Raw genomic sequence first — 17361 nt, forward strand, 5'->3', positions numbered from 1 at the left:
ACCAGACGTCCCGATTTTATCGGGACAGTCCCGATTTTAACACATTTGTCCCGCGTCCCCACCGCACATTGGTCGGGACGCCCTTTGTCCCGGTATCGGGGACCGCTCACCATGAGTCATTGCCAAAGTCCAGGGGCTGGCGTGGTGGTGCTTCCTGGGGCAGCTCCCAGTGGTGCGCCCACCCACCGGCAGGAGTCTGCAGTGCTGGCGGCCCTTAGGCACAGAGGCGGAGAGGGTCTCTGCATGCTGCACCGGTTCCCTCCTGCCCAATCAGAGCTGCGGGGGCGGGCCTTGCAAGCGCCGGCAGCGAGCAGAGAGCCCTCTGCCCCCCCACCCCATCCACCTGACATGACCTGACCCTAGAAGCCAGAGGGACCTGCAGGATGCTTCCCGGGAGCCGCCCCAGGTAAGCACCGTGGGGGACTCCCCACCTCGCCCCCCGGCAGGTCCCGCTGGCTCTTAGGGTATGGGCCCCGTGTGCGGCGCAATGAGCCAGAGAGCACCGTCCCGGGCTCCCAATATTAGAGTCTTTGTCTTAGGCCTGGTCTACACTGGGGGAGGAGGGGGGTCGAACTAAGGTACGCGACTTCAGCTACGTGAATAGCCGAACTATCGCGTCTAGATTAGACGCGATAGTTCGAACTCCGAGAAGTCGAACTCTCCGCGTCGACCCGGCGGGTAAGTATGGACCTACCCTTACATAAGCAATTATTCCGCTCTGCCCCCCCGCCTCCAAAAAGTGTCCCGATTTTTTACACTTGCTATCTGGTCACCCTATACTAACATGAAACGTTCTCACAACTCACAGCAAATCCAGGCAGGCCAGGTTCTCCGGGTTCTCCCTGGGAGAGAAGGAACAATGAGTTAAACACACAGGAAAGTCTTCTATACACTGTGCAAACAATTACCATTCAGTCACTTGATATTCTTTATCCCTAGTAAGGATTCCCCTCCAAAACCAATATCATCATCATTTTAGCTTCTGAAGGATCCCAGAGAACTTTGCTAGCTGTATGAACACAGACATCGCTTATCACACTGACTGCCAAGATAGCCACCTCTGGGGTGGGGTGCGGCAGCTGTCTAACCGCCGCACAGCATCATGGCACACAATTTAGGATGGGAAATGAAAAATAAAACATCTGATTGAAGAAACTGCAGGGGGAATTGAAAGTTGTTATTCAGTTCGGAGATGGAAGTAACACCGTGAACTCTTGCAAAATATGCCCTGGGACGACAAAATGGTCTGATGTCAGACGGATTTCATTTATCGTCTGAAACACAACGGGTCTGGCTGACCTCATTCCCTTCGCAATTTGATGTTCTGTGGACTTTTCTCCAACCCCTTCTTTTGCAGCAACTCCTCCTATGGCAACGTGCATCCTCAGAGCATATTAGGAACCTCAGTGAGGGCGTCCAGCACCCCAGCGAGGTAGCGTTGTCCCCAGTTGATAAATGGGGTAAGTGAAACACAGGGGCTGATTCATCCTTCCAGCTGAGGTGCACTCAGTGCAGGAACCTCTGCACCTGCTGGTATTCTGGGCCTGGCTGGGGGACCTGGCCAGGCCTGGTGTAAGTTAGAGCAGCCCTCAAGATTGCTTCAATGCACATCCGAGCTGCCCATGTGCCTCCCTAGGAGGAGGATTAGGGGGCTGGCATACAGCCTTTCCACTGGCGGGCTCTATGATGGCAAGAGAACTCGCTTACTCAGAGGCGTTTCACAGGAAGTTGTGGAGGAGGGGGAGAAATCTGCAGCCTTTAAGGCCTCTTTACACCACTAGGGAGCTTAGAGCAAGGAGACCCAGAGAGTTTGAGTAATTCCCAAGGCCACAAAAGGAGTCAGCACAATCCCCAGGCTCAGGACTTCCTGCTTCCAGTCTCGTGCCACGACCATTTGGAGAGCACTACAGCACGTGGTTCCTGATCGCCAACCCTAGCAAGACACAAGTGTGCGCTTTCCACTGGAAACACTGTCAGGTCAAGCACTAACTCCAGCTACCCATGGGATGGTACAATCCTGGAGCACTACGAACATCCAGGGTACCCGGGAGTCACATTAGACCAAATACTGACATTCCAAGAGCACATCAAGAAGCTGAACGACAAAGTGAACTCCAGGGACTGTGTACTCAAGAAACTAGTCAAATGACCCCAAACCACTCCAAGTCACCAGTCTCTCCTTGTGTTACTCGACTGCAGAGTACGGTGCCCCAGTAGGGTCATGCTCAAGTCAGGCACACAAAATTGATACTGAACTCAAAGATCATCACAAGAACTTTGAAACCTATTTCCACACTGTCCTTATACTATGTAGCTTGGGGGGATGCACCACCACCAATGAGCTAGTTGCCTTCAGTCAAAAGGAGAGCCAAAACCAGGTGTGTGATTGGAGACCCCCACTGCATGGACACGTTCCACCATCAAAGAGGCTGAAGTCTAGAAAGAGCTTTGCCTCTGAAAATCCCTTGAATAGCAGCACTGAGGAAGGCTACAGAAGAACCAAATGGCGGGAAACGCCGGACAACCTGGTTCCTCCAGAACACTGACCTCAAACAAAACTACTGGCGTGCTCTAAATGGAGTCCGGTTGGGGCGGCAAAACCTGGTGACAATATGACCAAAGTGGAAGCTGGGGCATGTTTAGCCTAGACCAGCACTTGAACACTGCCTGGTGCAGTGTCCCACTGTGAAGATCCTGCCCCACCGCCGCCAGCCCCCTGAACTATTCAAGGTAAGTGACAAAGCCAGGGTTCGGTTGCAGTTGTGGAGCGACAAGCTAGGCTGGTAACCATGTAGGGTTCTCAGCATTCATTTGGGCCATTGTACTAACCTTCTGCCCCACTGGTCCTCTGGCGCCGAACAGCCCCATGGCCCCTTTCGCACCTGCCTCGCCTCTGACCCCCTAAAATCGAACACACAAACCATGTTTATTCAGAAATTGTCATTTCCACTTAAAAACATACCTCGCCTCCCGCCCCCCTTACACCTTTATTTGGGATTACAGAGTGGGGCCTCCTCGCCACTCAGTTGGCACCCATGATTTCCCCAAGGGGCGAGGTTTTCCAATGTTTTCACTCTGTGGATCACCTCATGAGAAAGAAGATCCCCACCCCACCCCCACCCCCCATTCCCACCCTCCCAATCCCCCACGGCTGGCTTCTCAAAGGCTCGTTCTGCACCATCGTTTAGAAGCGCTGATCCAGATGTTTGATTAACAGGGGTCACTCGGTGAAGCTCTTAGATCCCTGGGGAATCCTGACTGACGAGGCAGGGAATTTACTTCTTACGCAGAATATGCCACAGAACCAGTGGCTGCCTCCTTTTTAGGAGCTGCATCAAATACATCGCTGGCAGCTATTGCTCCTGAACAGGCAGTCAGTGGAGGAGCAGGTGGAAATGGCGGAGAATTATAATAGCACCCTGCATTTATATAGCACCTTTAAGGATCCCAAAGCACCATACAACTATACATGTGCATAGGTGAGGGAACCAAGCACAGCACGCTGCATAATAGCTGCATGTGGGGAAGAACAGAAAAGCCAACCAGCTCATACTGAAAACGCCCTGGGATCTGCAGCAGCCACACAAAGCAAAACCGTTTTTAAGGAATCATAATCCCAGTTCTCCAATGAAGGGGAAGTTACACCATTTCCCCTGATGATACTGCAGTCAACTGGCTAGAGTGGATGTACACTGCTGCCTTCTAGTGGAGAGAATCAGAACTGCCCAACTGTTGATATAGCCATCACTTGTGCATGTCTACACTTTGCTCCCTGTGTCAGAGACGTGCATCCTCACCAGGAGAGCTTGAGCTGTCAGTGTGGGGCATTGTGGGATGGCTTCTGAAAGCCAGCCACAGTCGATGTAGGCAACGCAGTGTCTACACTGACACTGTGTTACCCTAACTACATCCGTGCTGACTTTATGCTTCTTGTGGAGATGGTGTTATTAAAATGGTGCAGTGGGTGAGTTACGTCAGTGGGAGCGAAATTTTAGTGTAGACGCTTAGAGAGTTAAGGCAAAGTAAGCTGCCTTGTGTCGACCTAACTCTGTAGTGTAGACCAGGGCTAAATGAGCCTCTGTACACCAGCCAGTAGAGTGTGTTGAGCAGATACTGTGCAAGATAGCCTATAGAGGGCAGCACTGCACAGATACGCTCTGTATATCACAAATGAAGCCGCCTAAGACCCGCAACGAATAAGGAGGTTCTTACCTTTTCTCCTGCAGGCCCATCTTCCCCTTTCTCGCCTTTGTCTCCATCAAAGCCTGGCAGGCCCCGTTCACCCTACGGGATCAGACAGAAGCTCCATGAACTACACTCACCACCCAAGGACGAGCCAGCATCTTCCAAACCTAGTCACGCCTCTTTGCTGTGCTTACACCAGGCGTGTATCTAAGGAGCTAGCAGCACTCAGTGACCACAACTCGCAGAGGTCTAGGTCAAGCTTCCCCACCTAGCTTCCTGCCAATTCTGCTCGGGGTGAGAAGGTAGCTTAACTCCATGCCCTCTAGGAATTGGATCAACGCCACCCAACTTGTTTCGCACAGGCAACCAAACTGCAAAAATTATTCAGCAGCAGCTTGTATAGCCGCAGATAAGTATTATTAATAGCACTTAGCACTGTGCAGCTGCAATCATCTGCAGATCTCAAAGCATTTTGCCAAAGGCTAATAGGTATCATTAACCCCATTTTCCAGAAGGCCGAACCTAGGGAAGAGAGAAGTTAAGTGACTGCCTAAGATTGCACAGTGAACCAGCTGCAAAGATGGGAACATACCCCAGATCTGCTGGACCCCCAGTCCCATGCTCTAGCCACTGTCCCACACTGCTTCTCTGTAGACAATCAACCCAAGGTCGAAACCAGCCACCAAGAGGTGAGAGGCCCTTTATGCCCTACCCAATCCCTGGAGCATTCCATCTCCCCTGGCTCAGCATTTTATCAGCTAGCCAGCCCCCTGAGCTAGTCACCAGGCCTGTTCATCAGCTCAGCCAGGGCTCCCATCTCAAAAGCCACTGAACGCACAGAAACCAGAACCAGGACATGGAATACGCAGGAGAGCAGTAAACACCAATCAAGTAGGTTAAGACTGAGGGCTGTAATACTTGGGTCTAATTCTGACAGTTGGCTTGGTGCGGGGGGGTGGCTAGATGGCCTGTGATATACAGGAGGTCAAATTGGATGATCTGGTGGCCCCTGCTAGCTTTAAACTCTGTGACTCCTAGGTCCGTCTACACTGCAGTGTAAGCCCAGGGTTAGTAGAACTCGAGTTAGCAGACCCTGGGTTTGTTAACCTAGGGTTTGAGTGCCTACACTCATTTGTAACCCCAGGTGAGAAATTGTTGAACCTTGGGTCCCAACCTGGGGCTCCAGCATCTACACTGCATTATGCGGGCCCAAGTCCAACCACCCAGACCCCAAACTTCCTAACAATCTCCCAAAATGTGGCCGCTCTAGCCATTTATTCATGGTGCAGTGCGGGAAAACTTGACTGTCCACCAGCCAAAGGGAGTCAGCCTGTGGGATACTGTTGGCAGGCTCCCAGCGCATGAGTCTACACTACAAAGCAATAGGGCTTGAACCCTGGGTCCCAGCTTGACTCGGGCTCGGACCCTCCGTGCCCGTGGAATCCTGGGTCTGAGCCCTGGCTTAGCATGATGCGTGAGCAGATGTAAGGGGGGTTAGGCTGGTGCCTGGGTTTGAACCCTGGGTTTCCACTGCAGTGTAGACATATACCCAACAACTACTACTGCAGATGAGAGACTGAACTGCTCCCAATTACTGAAGGGCAGGCATGCTTTCACAGAGAACCGTCACAACCTACCAGATCTCCTTTGTTGCCTTTATAGCCTTGAGGTCCAAAAATAGTAATGGGGTCACCCTAGGAAACAGACAGGCAATAAAGATGGACACCCAAGCAATGATGCAGAATTGCAGTTACCATATGCCCCACTGGACCAACCTTTGCTGTGAATGGCTCATCAGACAACATGCTGGGTGATTTACAAAGCAATAACAAAAGGTATAAAAATATCCACCCTGCCCCTGAGCCACAATACAGATTTCATGGGCTGGCCGAGAGCTGCACGAGGCAAAGCAGAAGACCTAGGTTCATTCCTGAGCTTGGGTGGCAGATGTTGCGGAGATGGGAGACTTCCATCCCAGTGTGGTGAGCTGGCTCCTCACCCTAGCGTGACGCTCACTTGAAAGACAGAATATAACGCTGGTTCACATTGATCTCCCCAGCGCTGCACTAGGACGAACCATAACGGTGACGTCTCACTGCTCCATGCGTGGTATCCCGTTATACAGATGGAGCCATGGAGGGCAGGATGGGGTGTTCCCTCTACAGGAGTCCCGAGCAGGTTAATGTGGGCCAGAAGGGGCAAATTAACCCTATTTTCTGCACCTGGAGGGGAGCCAGGGCTTGATAAGGCCTAACTGTAGATGAAGCCCTGCTAGGGAGGAGCTGGGACAAGATAATACAGCCAGGAAGTGAGAGCAGGAGGGGGCTAACAGCAGGGGCCTGCAGCCACTGTCTAGAGGGAAAGGGAGTTGGTCAAGGACAAGGAGGAAGTCCAGGGGGAGAGCACACCTTGGAATCCAGCCCTGGTCTAGGGAGTCTGGCAAAAGGACAAGAGGGGTGAAGTAGCCATGGGGAGCTGGGGAAATTCCAGTGGAAATCCAGAGATAGAGGGGTGGGGTAGGAAGGAGCTCAGGGAAACAGCAACAGGGACTGAGACTAAGCAGATCTGGATTGCTAGTCACAGGGTCCCTGGGCTGGAACCCAGAGTTGCCTGCAAGCCTGGTTCTCCTACCAGCCACTGGGAAGTGGTACAAGGCCTGGAGGTGGAACAGAAGACCGTCTGAGGTAGCATCCAGACGGTTTGCCCGGTGGGAGTTTGATACCCCGGACAGGGGACTGTACAGCGGCCTGGCCAAGAGGGCCGAGTCACGAAGAGCGAGCACTTTGAATTGCAAAAAGAGAGCGGGACTGACAACAGGGGGCGCCACAACGGGCAAAAGCTAATTCCTGGCCCAACCCACAGGCAGGCGCACTTGCAGTGAGCGGAGCCCTTCACACCAAGTGAATCGGTAGCAGAGCTCAGATTAGAATGCAGGAGTTCCTGGAGCAGAGTCCCCAGCTCAATGCACAAGACCGTGTTTCTTTCTTTGAGAGAGGAGGACTAGGGAAAGGCTGGCAGTTGAAGGGGTCAAGGGATGGAGAAGTACCAATGGATGATGGGCGAACTGCAGAGTGTGGGGTTCAGGCATGTGCTAAAATGCAGTGCAAACACCTTTCTGGGAGTTGCTGTTTGAATTTTGCAATGAATGTGTTTCAGTCGCGCTCACACCCTGTCAACATCCCAGCACTGGGTAACTGAGCTGTATTAGTGGCAGCTTTACAAACATTAATGAGTTACGCCCCAATACTTAATGGTGATGTCAGCGGTGTTAAGAGAGAATAACCCCAAAGGCATGGAATATGGGACAGTCCGATGTGCTATCTGTGGATATACAGCCTGGGGAGGACACTAGGGAGGTTTTGCCTTACAGCACGAGTCTGGTGATGGGTATATATCAATTTCAATATCTGTTGGCGAGGGAAGTGAAACCCTCATGGAGCACTGCAGTGTATTCCCGACCATGTAGCAGGCAAGATGACGCTGGAAAGGAACGCACAACATCTTATTTCCATGCTTTTCAGGTTTGGGATCCATGGGACGTGTCTTGATGAAGCTTCAGCTGGCACCAAACATAGGCTTTGTTTGCTAATTAACTATGAACTTTAGTAGCACAAAGTGCACATTTAAATTGTGCGGCCTCCTTGTTAGCTTCTCTGGAGACTGTAAACCATTTGCAGCAGGGACTCCACTGTGAGTTTGCACAGCACCCAACACAAAGGCCCTCGATCTTGACTGCAATACAAATAATACATTAATCATCATCATCATCCCTTCCAGTTTGAGACACTCTTCCACTTTCCTGGGCTTGAAGGGTTCCAAAGCAAACTGGCTTGGGATTAACAGATTTTTAAGACCAGAAGAGACCATGGACTCATCCATTCCGAGGTCCTGCATAACACAGAGTTTCGCACAGGTGAAGCAGGAGCTAGAAAGAAAGTTAGGAAGCAATAAATTGGAAGAACTAAGCACACCCCAATGATCTCCCCCGTCCTGTTTTATCTCACCAGACTCCTTATATTTTATTAAGGCGTCCTTTGGAGAAGGCATTCCACATTCTTTTAGGTTGGGAAGTATTTTCAGGTACCTTCAAGAAAGAGATTAAGAATTGATTTGTCACTGGAGCAGGGCACCTTTGAAAGTAGATTCTTGAGACACAAATCAGCCTTAATCATTTAATACTCTTTGGCTTAATTTTAGAATTGCCATGTAGGTTTTCTAAACCTCCTTTACTAACAAGCTGTTTCACCCAGGAGAAAAGTTAACAGGAAACTTGACAGAGATTCAATACTTTCTGGACAAAGGCAATCGGGCACTTTTCAGATCTCTTCTTGGTGTTGGTTTAATATTACTTGATATAATCAATCTCATGATTTTTAAGACTCCAACATGTTTTGGGATGACCTGTGCAAACTGTAATCAGATATATTTTTCACTTCCTATCCTAAACTATTACAAAGCAGTACAGCGCAACATTAATCAGCTGCCACATTCCACCTCAGCGGTGGCTGCATTTTTGTGGTGGGTGAAGGATTCCTTCGGAATTCTCATGAAAGCAAGGTTTCATAGCAGTGACTCCAGCCAGTTATGGTGCTAACAGAAAATGATTGAAGCTTCTTCATATAGCCCCGCCAATTCATCTCATATCTAACTTAGAGTACTGGGCTCGGTTCTTGGTAAAGACAGAAGTCTACTAGGGCAAACTTGGGTTTACAAGTGCCACACTTTCCATCTGTGAACCAAGGCAGAAGTTGAACCTAGGTCTTCTGAGATGAGAGGCCAATGCAGACACCAAAATTCAGGATCCATAGCCAGAACTTGCTTCAGATTAGCTGCACCACTGTCCAGGGACTATACAGCTCTCTCTTCTACTTGGTTAGAAAACAGCAGAGGTCCCAGATGTCTGAAAACATAATTTTTTTCATTTATGTTTCTAATTTGTCCACTCATTGACATTATTTTAGACACGTGTCCAGCTGCCAACCTGGCATTCATAAAGCCCTTTCAACTTCTTATATTCCACCTCCCCCAGACAGTCAACATTTCTTATGTCCCTTACTCTTTCTCCCTTGGGTCCCAGGAGGCCACGATCACCCTGAAACAAAAAGGACAATGAAAAGCTTTTTCTCTACCGTTGGCGCATCACTCAATACACCCATCTGTTCACGAACTGCTCTTATGTATAACTATAGCAACCTATGCTCAGAGAATGCAATTCAGCTGAGTGTCTCGAACGGCTTTGCAATGACTAACTCATCACACAAAGTTGCATGTAATGCAAGTATCACTATACCAATTTTATAGCTGGGGAAACCGAGGTCCAGAGGACTTAGGTGACTTGCAGAACAGGGTGAAATGCAATACAGGGGGTGTCCCCCTCACCAGGTGTCTATAAACAGGCATTGATAATCCCACAAAAGGCAGAGTCCTGGGATTCCTCACTGTCTGGCAGGAAGAATAATCCGCACTATACTTTGCCCCTAAATACCACCGTACGTTCTCAAAGCGCTGCACAAACATCAACCGGTTTCCCCATTGTCTACAGCGCCATGAGGCAGCTCAGTGTTATTTTCCCCAGCTCACATATAGGGATCGCCCCCCATCTACACGACACCATGACCGGATTTAAGGTGGCCGTGAACGTGGTTTTGTTTTTGTTTGCATTAGGGAGCGGTATTTTAGCCTGGGTAGCTCCCATGGCTCTCGCTCAAGAATCTGACCCTGGAAACCAGAGCAAAGGGAGAGTGAATAATGTGTGGGTGGAGACTGGCTGAAATATGCGTAGGAGCATGTGTCCTCAGCAATGGGTCTGGGGAACATGGCGTCCACTGGCAGTCTGCCTGGATGAGGTGACCAGGCACCGCAGAAAGTCCAGCTAAGATGCCCGCTGCTTACTCTTTCTCCTTTCGCTCCAGGCAGGCCTTTCAGACCCTGCAAACACATGAAACAGCATGTCAGAACGAACACCTGGTGGAGGCAACGCAGCAGGCAGCAGCAACCTCCTCGGGTGAGGGCAGGGCTCTGGGGACAGGACGAACGCGGCACAGAGGGTTTGAGTCGCCTCTTACTCCCGCCGGGGTGACTTGGTTGAACGGCTCTGCTGTCAAAAGAGGAGACTCAGGCCCCGATTGTGGCAAGTGCCTGGATCCCCAAAAGGACTTGGGCCCGTCTCCTCATATGCATGGGGCAAAGCAATCTGTCTGAGATACTGATACAGCCCCTAGTATCTGAGCGCCTCACACTCTGTATTTATCCTCACAGCACCCCAGTGAGACGGGGACGTGCTCTTACCACATGGCATAGGGCAGGGGAAGTTAAGCATCTACATGCCATTGAGGATCTGGGACCTAAGCACCCGGCCCCATGTCACACAAAGCTTGTAGCAAAGCAAGGAATTGGACGTTGGAATCCCAGATGAGCACTGCCGAGCATTCCAACCCCCCGCTGCACTGGGGAACAGGTAAATAAAGACTTGCACTTTTCTGACTTTTCCTTCCTTTGGGGCTGCTGATTCTCAAAGTGGTGCAGAAGAACAACAGCTTCTCCATTTATAACCATCTGTCTACTCCCGGTGGGCGTATTCAATCCTTCCTGGGAACACTGCAGAAGAAGCAGCGTGAGACCCACTCTGGAGTCACCAGTGGCTCCATTCCATCCTTTACACAACCAGGAGGCAGGCTTCCATGGCTTTCGGCATGCTAGGCTTTGAACTACATCCTGACAAAATTGGCTGCACTAACATAGCATCCAAAGATCTCAAAGCGCTTTCCAAAGCTGGGGAAGGATCATTATCCCCATTTTACAGATGGGTGGAGAAAGGGGGCCCAGACATTTTAAACAAATTCCATAAGGGTACATGGAGGTTACCTACAATGGCATGAAGCCGACCTGCAACCAGTAGCAGCAAATCTCTCCAATGGCTGGAGATGGGACATGAAATGGAGACGGCTCTGAGCTACTGCAGAGAATTCTTTCCCAGGTGTCTGGTTGGTGAGTCTTGCCCACATGCTCAGGGTCTAACTGATCGCCAGATTTGGGATCAGGAAGGATTTTTCCTCCAGGTCAGATTGGCAGGGACCTGCGGGGGGGAGCGAGGAGGCAGGGCTGGTGCTTCCATTTAGGTGACCTAGGCAGTCGCCTAGGGCACCAGGATTTGTGGGGGGTGGCATTTTGCTGCCCTTGGCGGCAATTCGGCGGCGGGGAGTCCTTCCGCGCTCCGGGTCTTCGGCGGCAAGTCCTTCACTCGCTCCGGGACCCGCCGCCGAAGTGCCCCGAAGACCGGGAGAGCGGAAGGACCCTCTCACCGCCGAATTGACGCCAACAACCGGCAGCGCGGAAGGACCCCCGCCTAGGGCGCCAAAAACCCTGGCGCCGCTCCTGCGGGGAGGGGGGAGTTCACCTTCCTCTGCAGCATGGGGCACTTGCAGGTTTAAACTAATGTAAATGGTGGATTCTCTGCAACATAACGTCTTTAAACCATAATTTGAGGACTTCAGTAGCTCAGCCAGAGGTTAGGGGTCTGCTACAGGAGTGGGTGGGCAAGGTTCTGTGGCCTGCCACGTGCAGGAGGTCAGACTCAGTGATCAGGATGGTCTCCACTGGCATTAAAGTCTTTGAGGGCACACCAAGTGGAAGAGCAGAGAATGGAACTCAAGTCTCCAGACTCCACCCTGCTGTTTTAACCACTAAATTATTCTGCCTTAATAATGTAAGAGGTGCCCTCACCATGCACTGCGTTTACCGCCAGGCCTTGCAATACAATAATCTCTGGGTTTCCACAACTGTCACTATTTCCCATCAGATTCCATCTACTTCTCCTTTATTCCCCTCTGCGGGTACTCCCTGGAACCTTGTGTTGTTATTGCTGTACCTAGTCAGGGATTTTCGGCCCATAACTCACCCCTCTGGGAACACGGGGCAAGAGCTCGTACGGACTCGGAGCTCCATGAAATCATGCAGAGAAAGGGATGCAGGGGGAACGGAGCTGCATGCTGAATTCAAAAGCCCTTTGTGGATGGGTCACGCTGAATGGGCAAGGAATGCAAGTCAGTTACACTCAGCGTTGTGCCCCATGTTTTCAAACCCACCTATAGGATCTGCCCACCCAACTCCCATTAAAATCAGTGGGAAGTGGGCACCTATCCCTATGTGGCTTTGAAAACCTCATCTCGTCCGCCAGTCTTGGGCCTGATGCCACAAAACCATCCTCAGGGGCTGGATCACTCAATAATTGCCCTGTTCTGTTCACTCCTTCTGAAGCGTCTGGCACCGGCCACTGTCAGAAGATGGGATGCTGGGCTACAGGGACCACTGGTCTGGCCCTCTAAGGCCGTTCTTTTGTTCTGAGTGACTTACCATCATGCCAGTGGGGCCTCGGACTCCTGAAATGCCCTCCTCCCCCTGTTAGTAAAGAGAGATTTAGTTTCATTACGGTGTCTACAAAAACAACAAAGCATGGATAATACACACAAGCCCCATCCTGCGAGCCCTCTGTGCATGGTGCTCCCACTGAAGTCAATGGATGATCTGTGCATAGATCCTCAAAGGTATTTAGGAGCCGAACTCCCATTGAAACCACTGGGAATTCAGCGCCTAAATACCTTTGAGGACTTGAGCCAGAGAGCCTGCAGGGTTGGACCCTCTGCCATCGGCCTATTATTTAGTGTCAGTTCCCCTGCCCTAAGTGGAGAACGGTGACCTGGACAGCTTGAAAGTCACGGTGTGTTCATCACAAAGCTGCGTTTCCAGCTGTCCTGTGCATGCGGCGTAGGGAACAGGAGGCAAGACAGACCCTGCTTGGGGGGGTAGGGAGCAGTGGGTGACCAGCAGAAAAGGATGAGGTAGGGAACGATCTTCTCAGCTCCCAGTGTTTCCAGGAGTTGTTCTGCGACAAGCAAAGGGCCGAGTTCTGTTTGCATGAATGTCAGGGAGACCAAGCACCGTAAATAAGGCAGCCCAGAATCTGGCCTGGAATGCGCCTCATTGCTCCGTCCCCTCTACATTTGTTGATAGGAATTGTTTGCCTGTTATCTTCCTATCCCTTTACAAAATGTGTGCATATGTAGCCTTCCTATGAAATGTAACCCATGTGCCTATACCCTGCTTAGAACACCTATTACTCATGTATTAACCCTTCGGAAACCTTCATATGCAGTGTAGCCTTGCCAGCTAATTCATCCAGTACATTTTGGCCTTCCAAGCTAAATCCTGGGAGATCTGTCTGACCGCAAGTGCCAGACCTTTATACAGACCTAAGTACGCCCCGGGAGGCCAGGTTCTCATCTGAGTTACACGAGTGTAAACCCAGCGTAACGCCAAAGAATCCAGTGAGTCACTCTAGATTTACACAACAGTACTAAAAGTAGAATTAGCTCCTCATTGTTTCATTACCTCCCACCACCCACAAAAAAAAACAAAAAAAAAACACCTTAGCAAGATTTACACTAGACCTTACACAGCTGTTGACATTCTCAGTCAGCGGCACTTCCCAGGTGCCTATTTGAACAGCTCTCCTGGCAGCTGGTGCGTTCGTATAAACGTCTTGCTTGAGAAAGTCAGTTTATTCATAGAACGGCCACAGAGGAAGCAGCGTATAAAGACGTCTTCTCTGATCTAGCTGCATGAGGGTTTGCATCCCGCCCCGGTACTGCACCGTGTGGGGGGGTGTTATTCTGCTTAAGAAGCTCAGCTCTCACTGTTCAAATGTACTAATAAGATGTTTATTTTTTATCAATAATTATTTCACAGAATCATAGAATATTAGGGTTGGAAGAGACCTCATCTAGTCCAATCCCCTGCTCAAAGCAGGACCAACCCCAACATCCCAGTCAGGGATTTGTTAAGCCAGGCCTTAAAAACCTCTATGGATGGAGATTCCACCCCCTCCCTAGGTAACCCATTCCAGTGCTTCACCACCCTCCTAGCGAAATGTTTCCTAATATCCAACCTAGACCTGCCCCACTGCAACTTGAGACCATTGCTCCTTGTTCTGTCATCTGCCACCACTGAGAACAGCCGAGCTCCGTCCTCTTTGGAACCCCCTTCAGGTTTATACGACATTTATACGACAGTAGCACCTGCAGGCCCAGGATCGGGCCCCTTTACGGTTAGCACTTTACAGACATTTGTTAAAATTTGCCTGCATTTTATTCCAGGGGTGGGGAGGCAGAGAGGAATTCACGTGTTAATTCTTTTAATTCATTTTAAATGAACAGAAAGATCTGGGAAGCCAGGCTGGATGGACAGCCACACGTTTATGGCAGTGTAAATGAGGAGTAAATCCACGGAAGGCCATGAAGCTACGTGAGTGTGAGTGTAAGTTTACACAGCAGGAGCTGTGCACCAGGCTAGCCTACCTGAGCTAGCTTGAAGCCATCTAGCGTGGGTGACGTTAGCAGTGAAGTGCGGGCTAGCAAGCTAAGAACGTACCCAGGGTCTATGCCAGGCTTTGCAGGGAGTATCTGTCTTCACTGTTGCTGTTACCCCACTAACTTGGATTTAAGGTAGCTCAGGGGTAGGGTAGCCCGTGATCTGCTTTTCCTCTGCAGAGACATACCCTCCATGAGATCAGCATCAGGCCCTCAGCCTCCGTTACGTTCACTTACTGAGGTGTGGTTTCCACCTGTGCCACCGGGAGGCAGGGTGGGGTGGCTGAGTGCAAAGGAGCAGGGTGGGAGATCATGGTCTGGTGGCTCAGAGAGAGACGCAGCCAGTCAGTGTAATTCCCATGACGCCTCCTTTGCACCATGGGGGCAGATCAGTAGTGGTGGGAGGGAGCATTAGCTTCATGCCAACTCCACAGAGGCACAGGTGTGTGTGCGGTGGACAGAGCCCATCGCCTCTGAGCACGGCCAAATTTGGTCTCAGTAAAAATTCAAAGGAATTCAAAGGATCAGCACCTGAAGGGGCTTTTGATATGAGTGGTTATTGCACGATAACACATTTAGCATGTTCGGAACAGACATTGCAATGAGAGAACCGAACGGAACCTGGCGTGGTGATGAAACGACCTACCCCAGGGCCAGGCAGTCCACGGGGACCTCTCGCACCTGCCACACCGAGGCCAATCTCCCCCTGCACAACAGAAAGGAACACAAAGGGGTCATTTTAGGGACACAGCTGCACATTCCTCCTCTCGGCGCCAGACTCCTCTGTTATTATGTAGGGCATGAGGCAAAGCCCCCTGAAATCAATGGGCATTTTGCCATCAGTTCCAGTGGGCGTTGGCTCAATCTTTTGTATTGCAAAGACCACAACAGCTGGGCCCAAACCACTCCTATCCCCCTGTTATTGCTCTAGTGCCAACGGCAGGAGAGCTGCCTCACAGACAGGTGACAAATCACAGCCCCTGCCCGGAGGGGCCCGCAATTTAAGAGGGCAACCTCAAAGGGTATGTCTACGCTGCACAGTTAACCCAGGCTCTTATCCACACACACCCCTACAGTCCACACAGAAAAACCTCGGATCTGGGTTTGGAGGAGGCTTAAGCCAGGGCCACCTTCCCCAGTTGGAACTTGGGTTGGAACTCGCCCACTTTGGCGTGAGGACACTGGCTAAACCACTCGAGTGGTGACAGTCCTCCAATGCCGTGCCACAGTTTCCCCTGAAGGACAGAGACGTTCTCCTGCAATTGACCAGAAAAGAATCCTAGAGCGTCGCAGCACAAAGACGCGTGGGCAGTGCTCCTGGTACACACGGGGAAGTGCAGAGAGCACAAGGACACAGTGACGCAGGTAGGACTCGCCAGCGGGGATGCTCACACCTGGGCGAGGCTAACAAAGGGGCTCAGACCCAGGTGTCAATCACCCAGGGCAACTGTGCTGCACACAGACACAGCCTAAAGCACGGGCATGCAACCGGCGTGCAACAAAACCACAACGGGGTGGGGCAGCTCGCCTGGATCCCATCCGTCCCAGGGTTTTCTTAATTAATTTTTCCATTTTTTTACAAGTTAGTAGGAAGTGATAATCCCTCAAGTAGGGGGCTGATTGGAAGCCCACTGCAATCCACGGGAAAACCTCCCTGGGCTTGGGATCAGGCCTCTCGTTAGAGGAGACCATTCGGGTGTGTGGGTTCGCGGGGGGAAAGTGCATGACGGGGGAGCAGGTGTAGGATTGCCAACTTCGAATTTCTGAAAACCGCACACTACAGCAGGAGCACTGGAACCTTCCGCCACCCGCTCCTCCCGAGTCCCCAGCCCCTGCTCTGCCTCTTCCTGAGGCCCGTCGCTGCTCTCCCCCTTCCTCATCACTCGAGCCTCTCCACCACCCTCCCGCCCCCCGAGCTGGGCTCCCTCTGCTCCAGGGCTGGGACAGGGGCTGCAGCCCTTGACACGGAGCCTGTCTGCCCATGAGATGCAGGTAGGAGGCGGCAGCCCCGGCTGAGCAGGAGCTGGTGCGGGTTGTTGACCCAGTGCCTCTCCCTGCTCCCACCCACGGTAACTGAACTTTCGGTGTCCAGTCAGTGCATTTGACCGGACACTGTACAGGTCCCCTTTTGAACAGAGTGTCCAGTCACAAACCAGTCACTAGGCAACCCTAAGCAGGTGGGGATGTGGGATGGGGTCAGGCATGGCTTCCAGCTGTATGGGGTGTTTCCTTTCAGCCCTCCTCAGAGTGCAATTCCCACCCCTCCATCCCTGCCCATAGCTTTGGGCAGAGGCTACCGTTTGGGGATTCATTCTGGCATCGTCTCTGTCTTTCCCGCCATCCGCAGCTCACCTTGTTGCCATTGGTCCCGGGCAGCCCTCGGATCCCCTGCGGAGCAAGGAGACACACACTTTGGTTTGTAACACCTCTGATGCACTGTGCCCCAAGGAACGGAGCCGGCGAGCAGCGGGCAGGTTGTAATACACACAGCAAAAGGAATTCAGTGCGGGTGAAAAGAACTGGGCTGAGAGCCGGAGAACAAAGCCCTCCCTCCTTCCCTCCACGGGACAGATACAGCATGGGCAGCAGCACCAACTTCCCTGCCGTGATCCCTCTGCCATTGGGCCTCACTCCTGACCGGAGGCCAAATCTGCATGTGGAAGGATCCATGCACCGTCCCCTCCCAGCCCCTGTGTAGGACTCCCCCTCACAGTCTGGGGTCTGTGCACTAAGGATCTGTGTTTGTGCGGTGCCGAACCCATGGATCCTGGTCCATGACTGGGGAAACGCACAAAATATACAACAACAAGGG

The 17361-nt window shown here is 51.5% G+C and overlaps 1 protein-coding gene across 20 annotated transcripts in view; it reads right to left on the bottom strand.

Moving 5' to 3' along the window:
• Positions 1–17361, bottom strand: part of LOC123353129 (collagen alpha-1(VII) chain-like) — a 196477-nt gene that overhangs the window by 62481 nt on the left and 116635 nt on the right. For 13 of the 20 annotated variants that reach the window (XM_044994027.1, XM_044994002.1, XM_044993994.1 and 10 more), the window contains 9 exons: positions 16902–16937; positions 15196–15255; positions 12538–12582; positions 10078–10113; positions 9242–9277; positions 5823–5879; positions 4213–4284; positions 2830–2901; positions 807–842 (listed from right to left, as the gene is read on the bottom strand). In XM_044994027.1, the coding sequence (XP_044849962.1) occupies positions 807–842; positions 2830–2901; positions 4213–4284; positions 5823–5879; positions 9242–9277; positions 10078–10113; positions 12538–12582; positions 15196–15255; positions 16902–16937 (450 nt within the window). Of the gene's footprint in view, positions 1–806; positions 843–2829; positions 2902–4212; positions 4285–5822; positions 5880–9241; positions 9278–10077; positions 10114–10658; positions 10783–11634; positions 12207–12537; positions 12583–13636; positions 15256–16901; positions 16938–17361 lie in introns of those variants that run through there. The other 7 variants (XR_006574415.1, XR_006574417.1, XR_006574416.1 and 4 more) reach the window with 7 other exon arrangements.

This window comes from Mauremys mutica, chromosome 1 (assembly GCF_020497125.1).
Source record: "Mauremys mutica isolate MM-2020 ecotype Southern chromosome 1, ASM2049712v1, whole genome shotgun sequence".
NCBI lineage: Eukaryota > Metazoa > Chordata > Testudines > Geoemydidae > Mauremys > Mauremys mutica.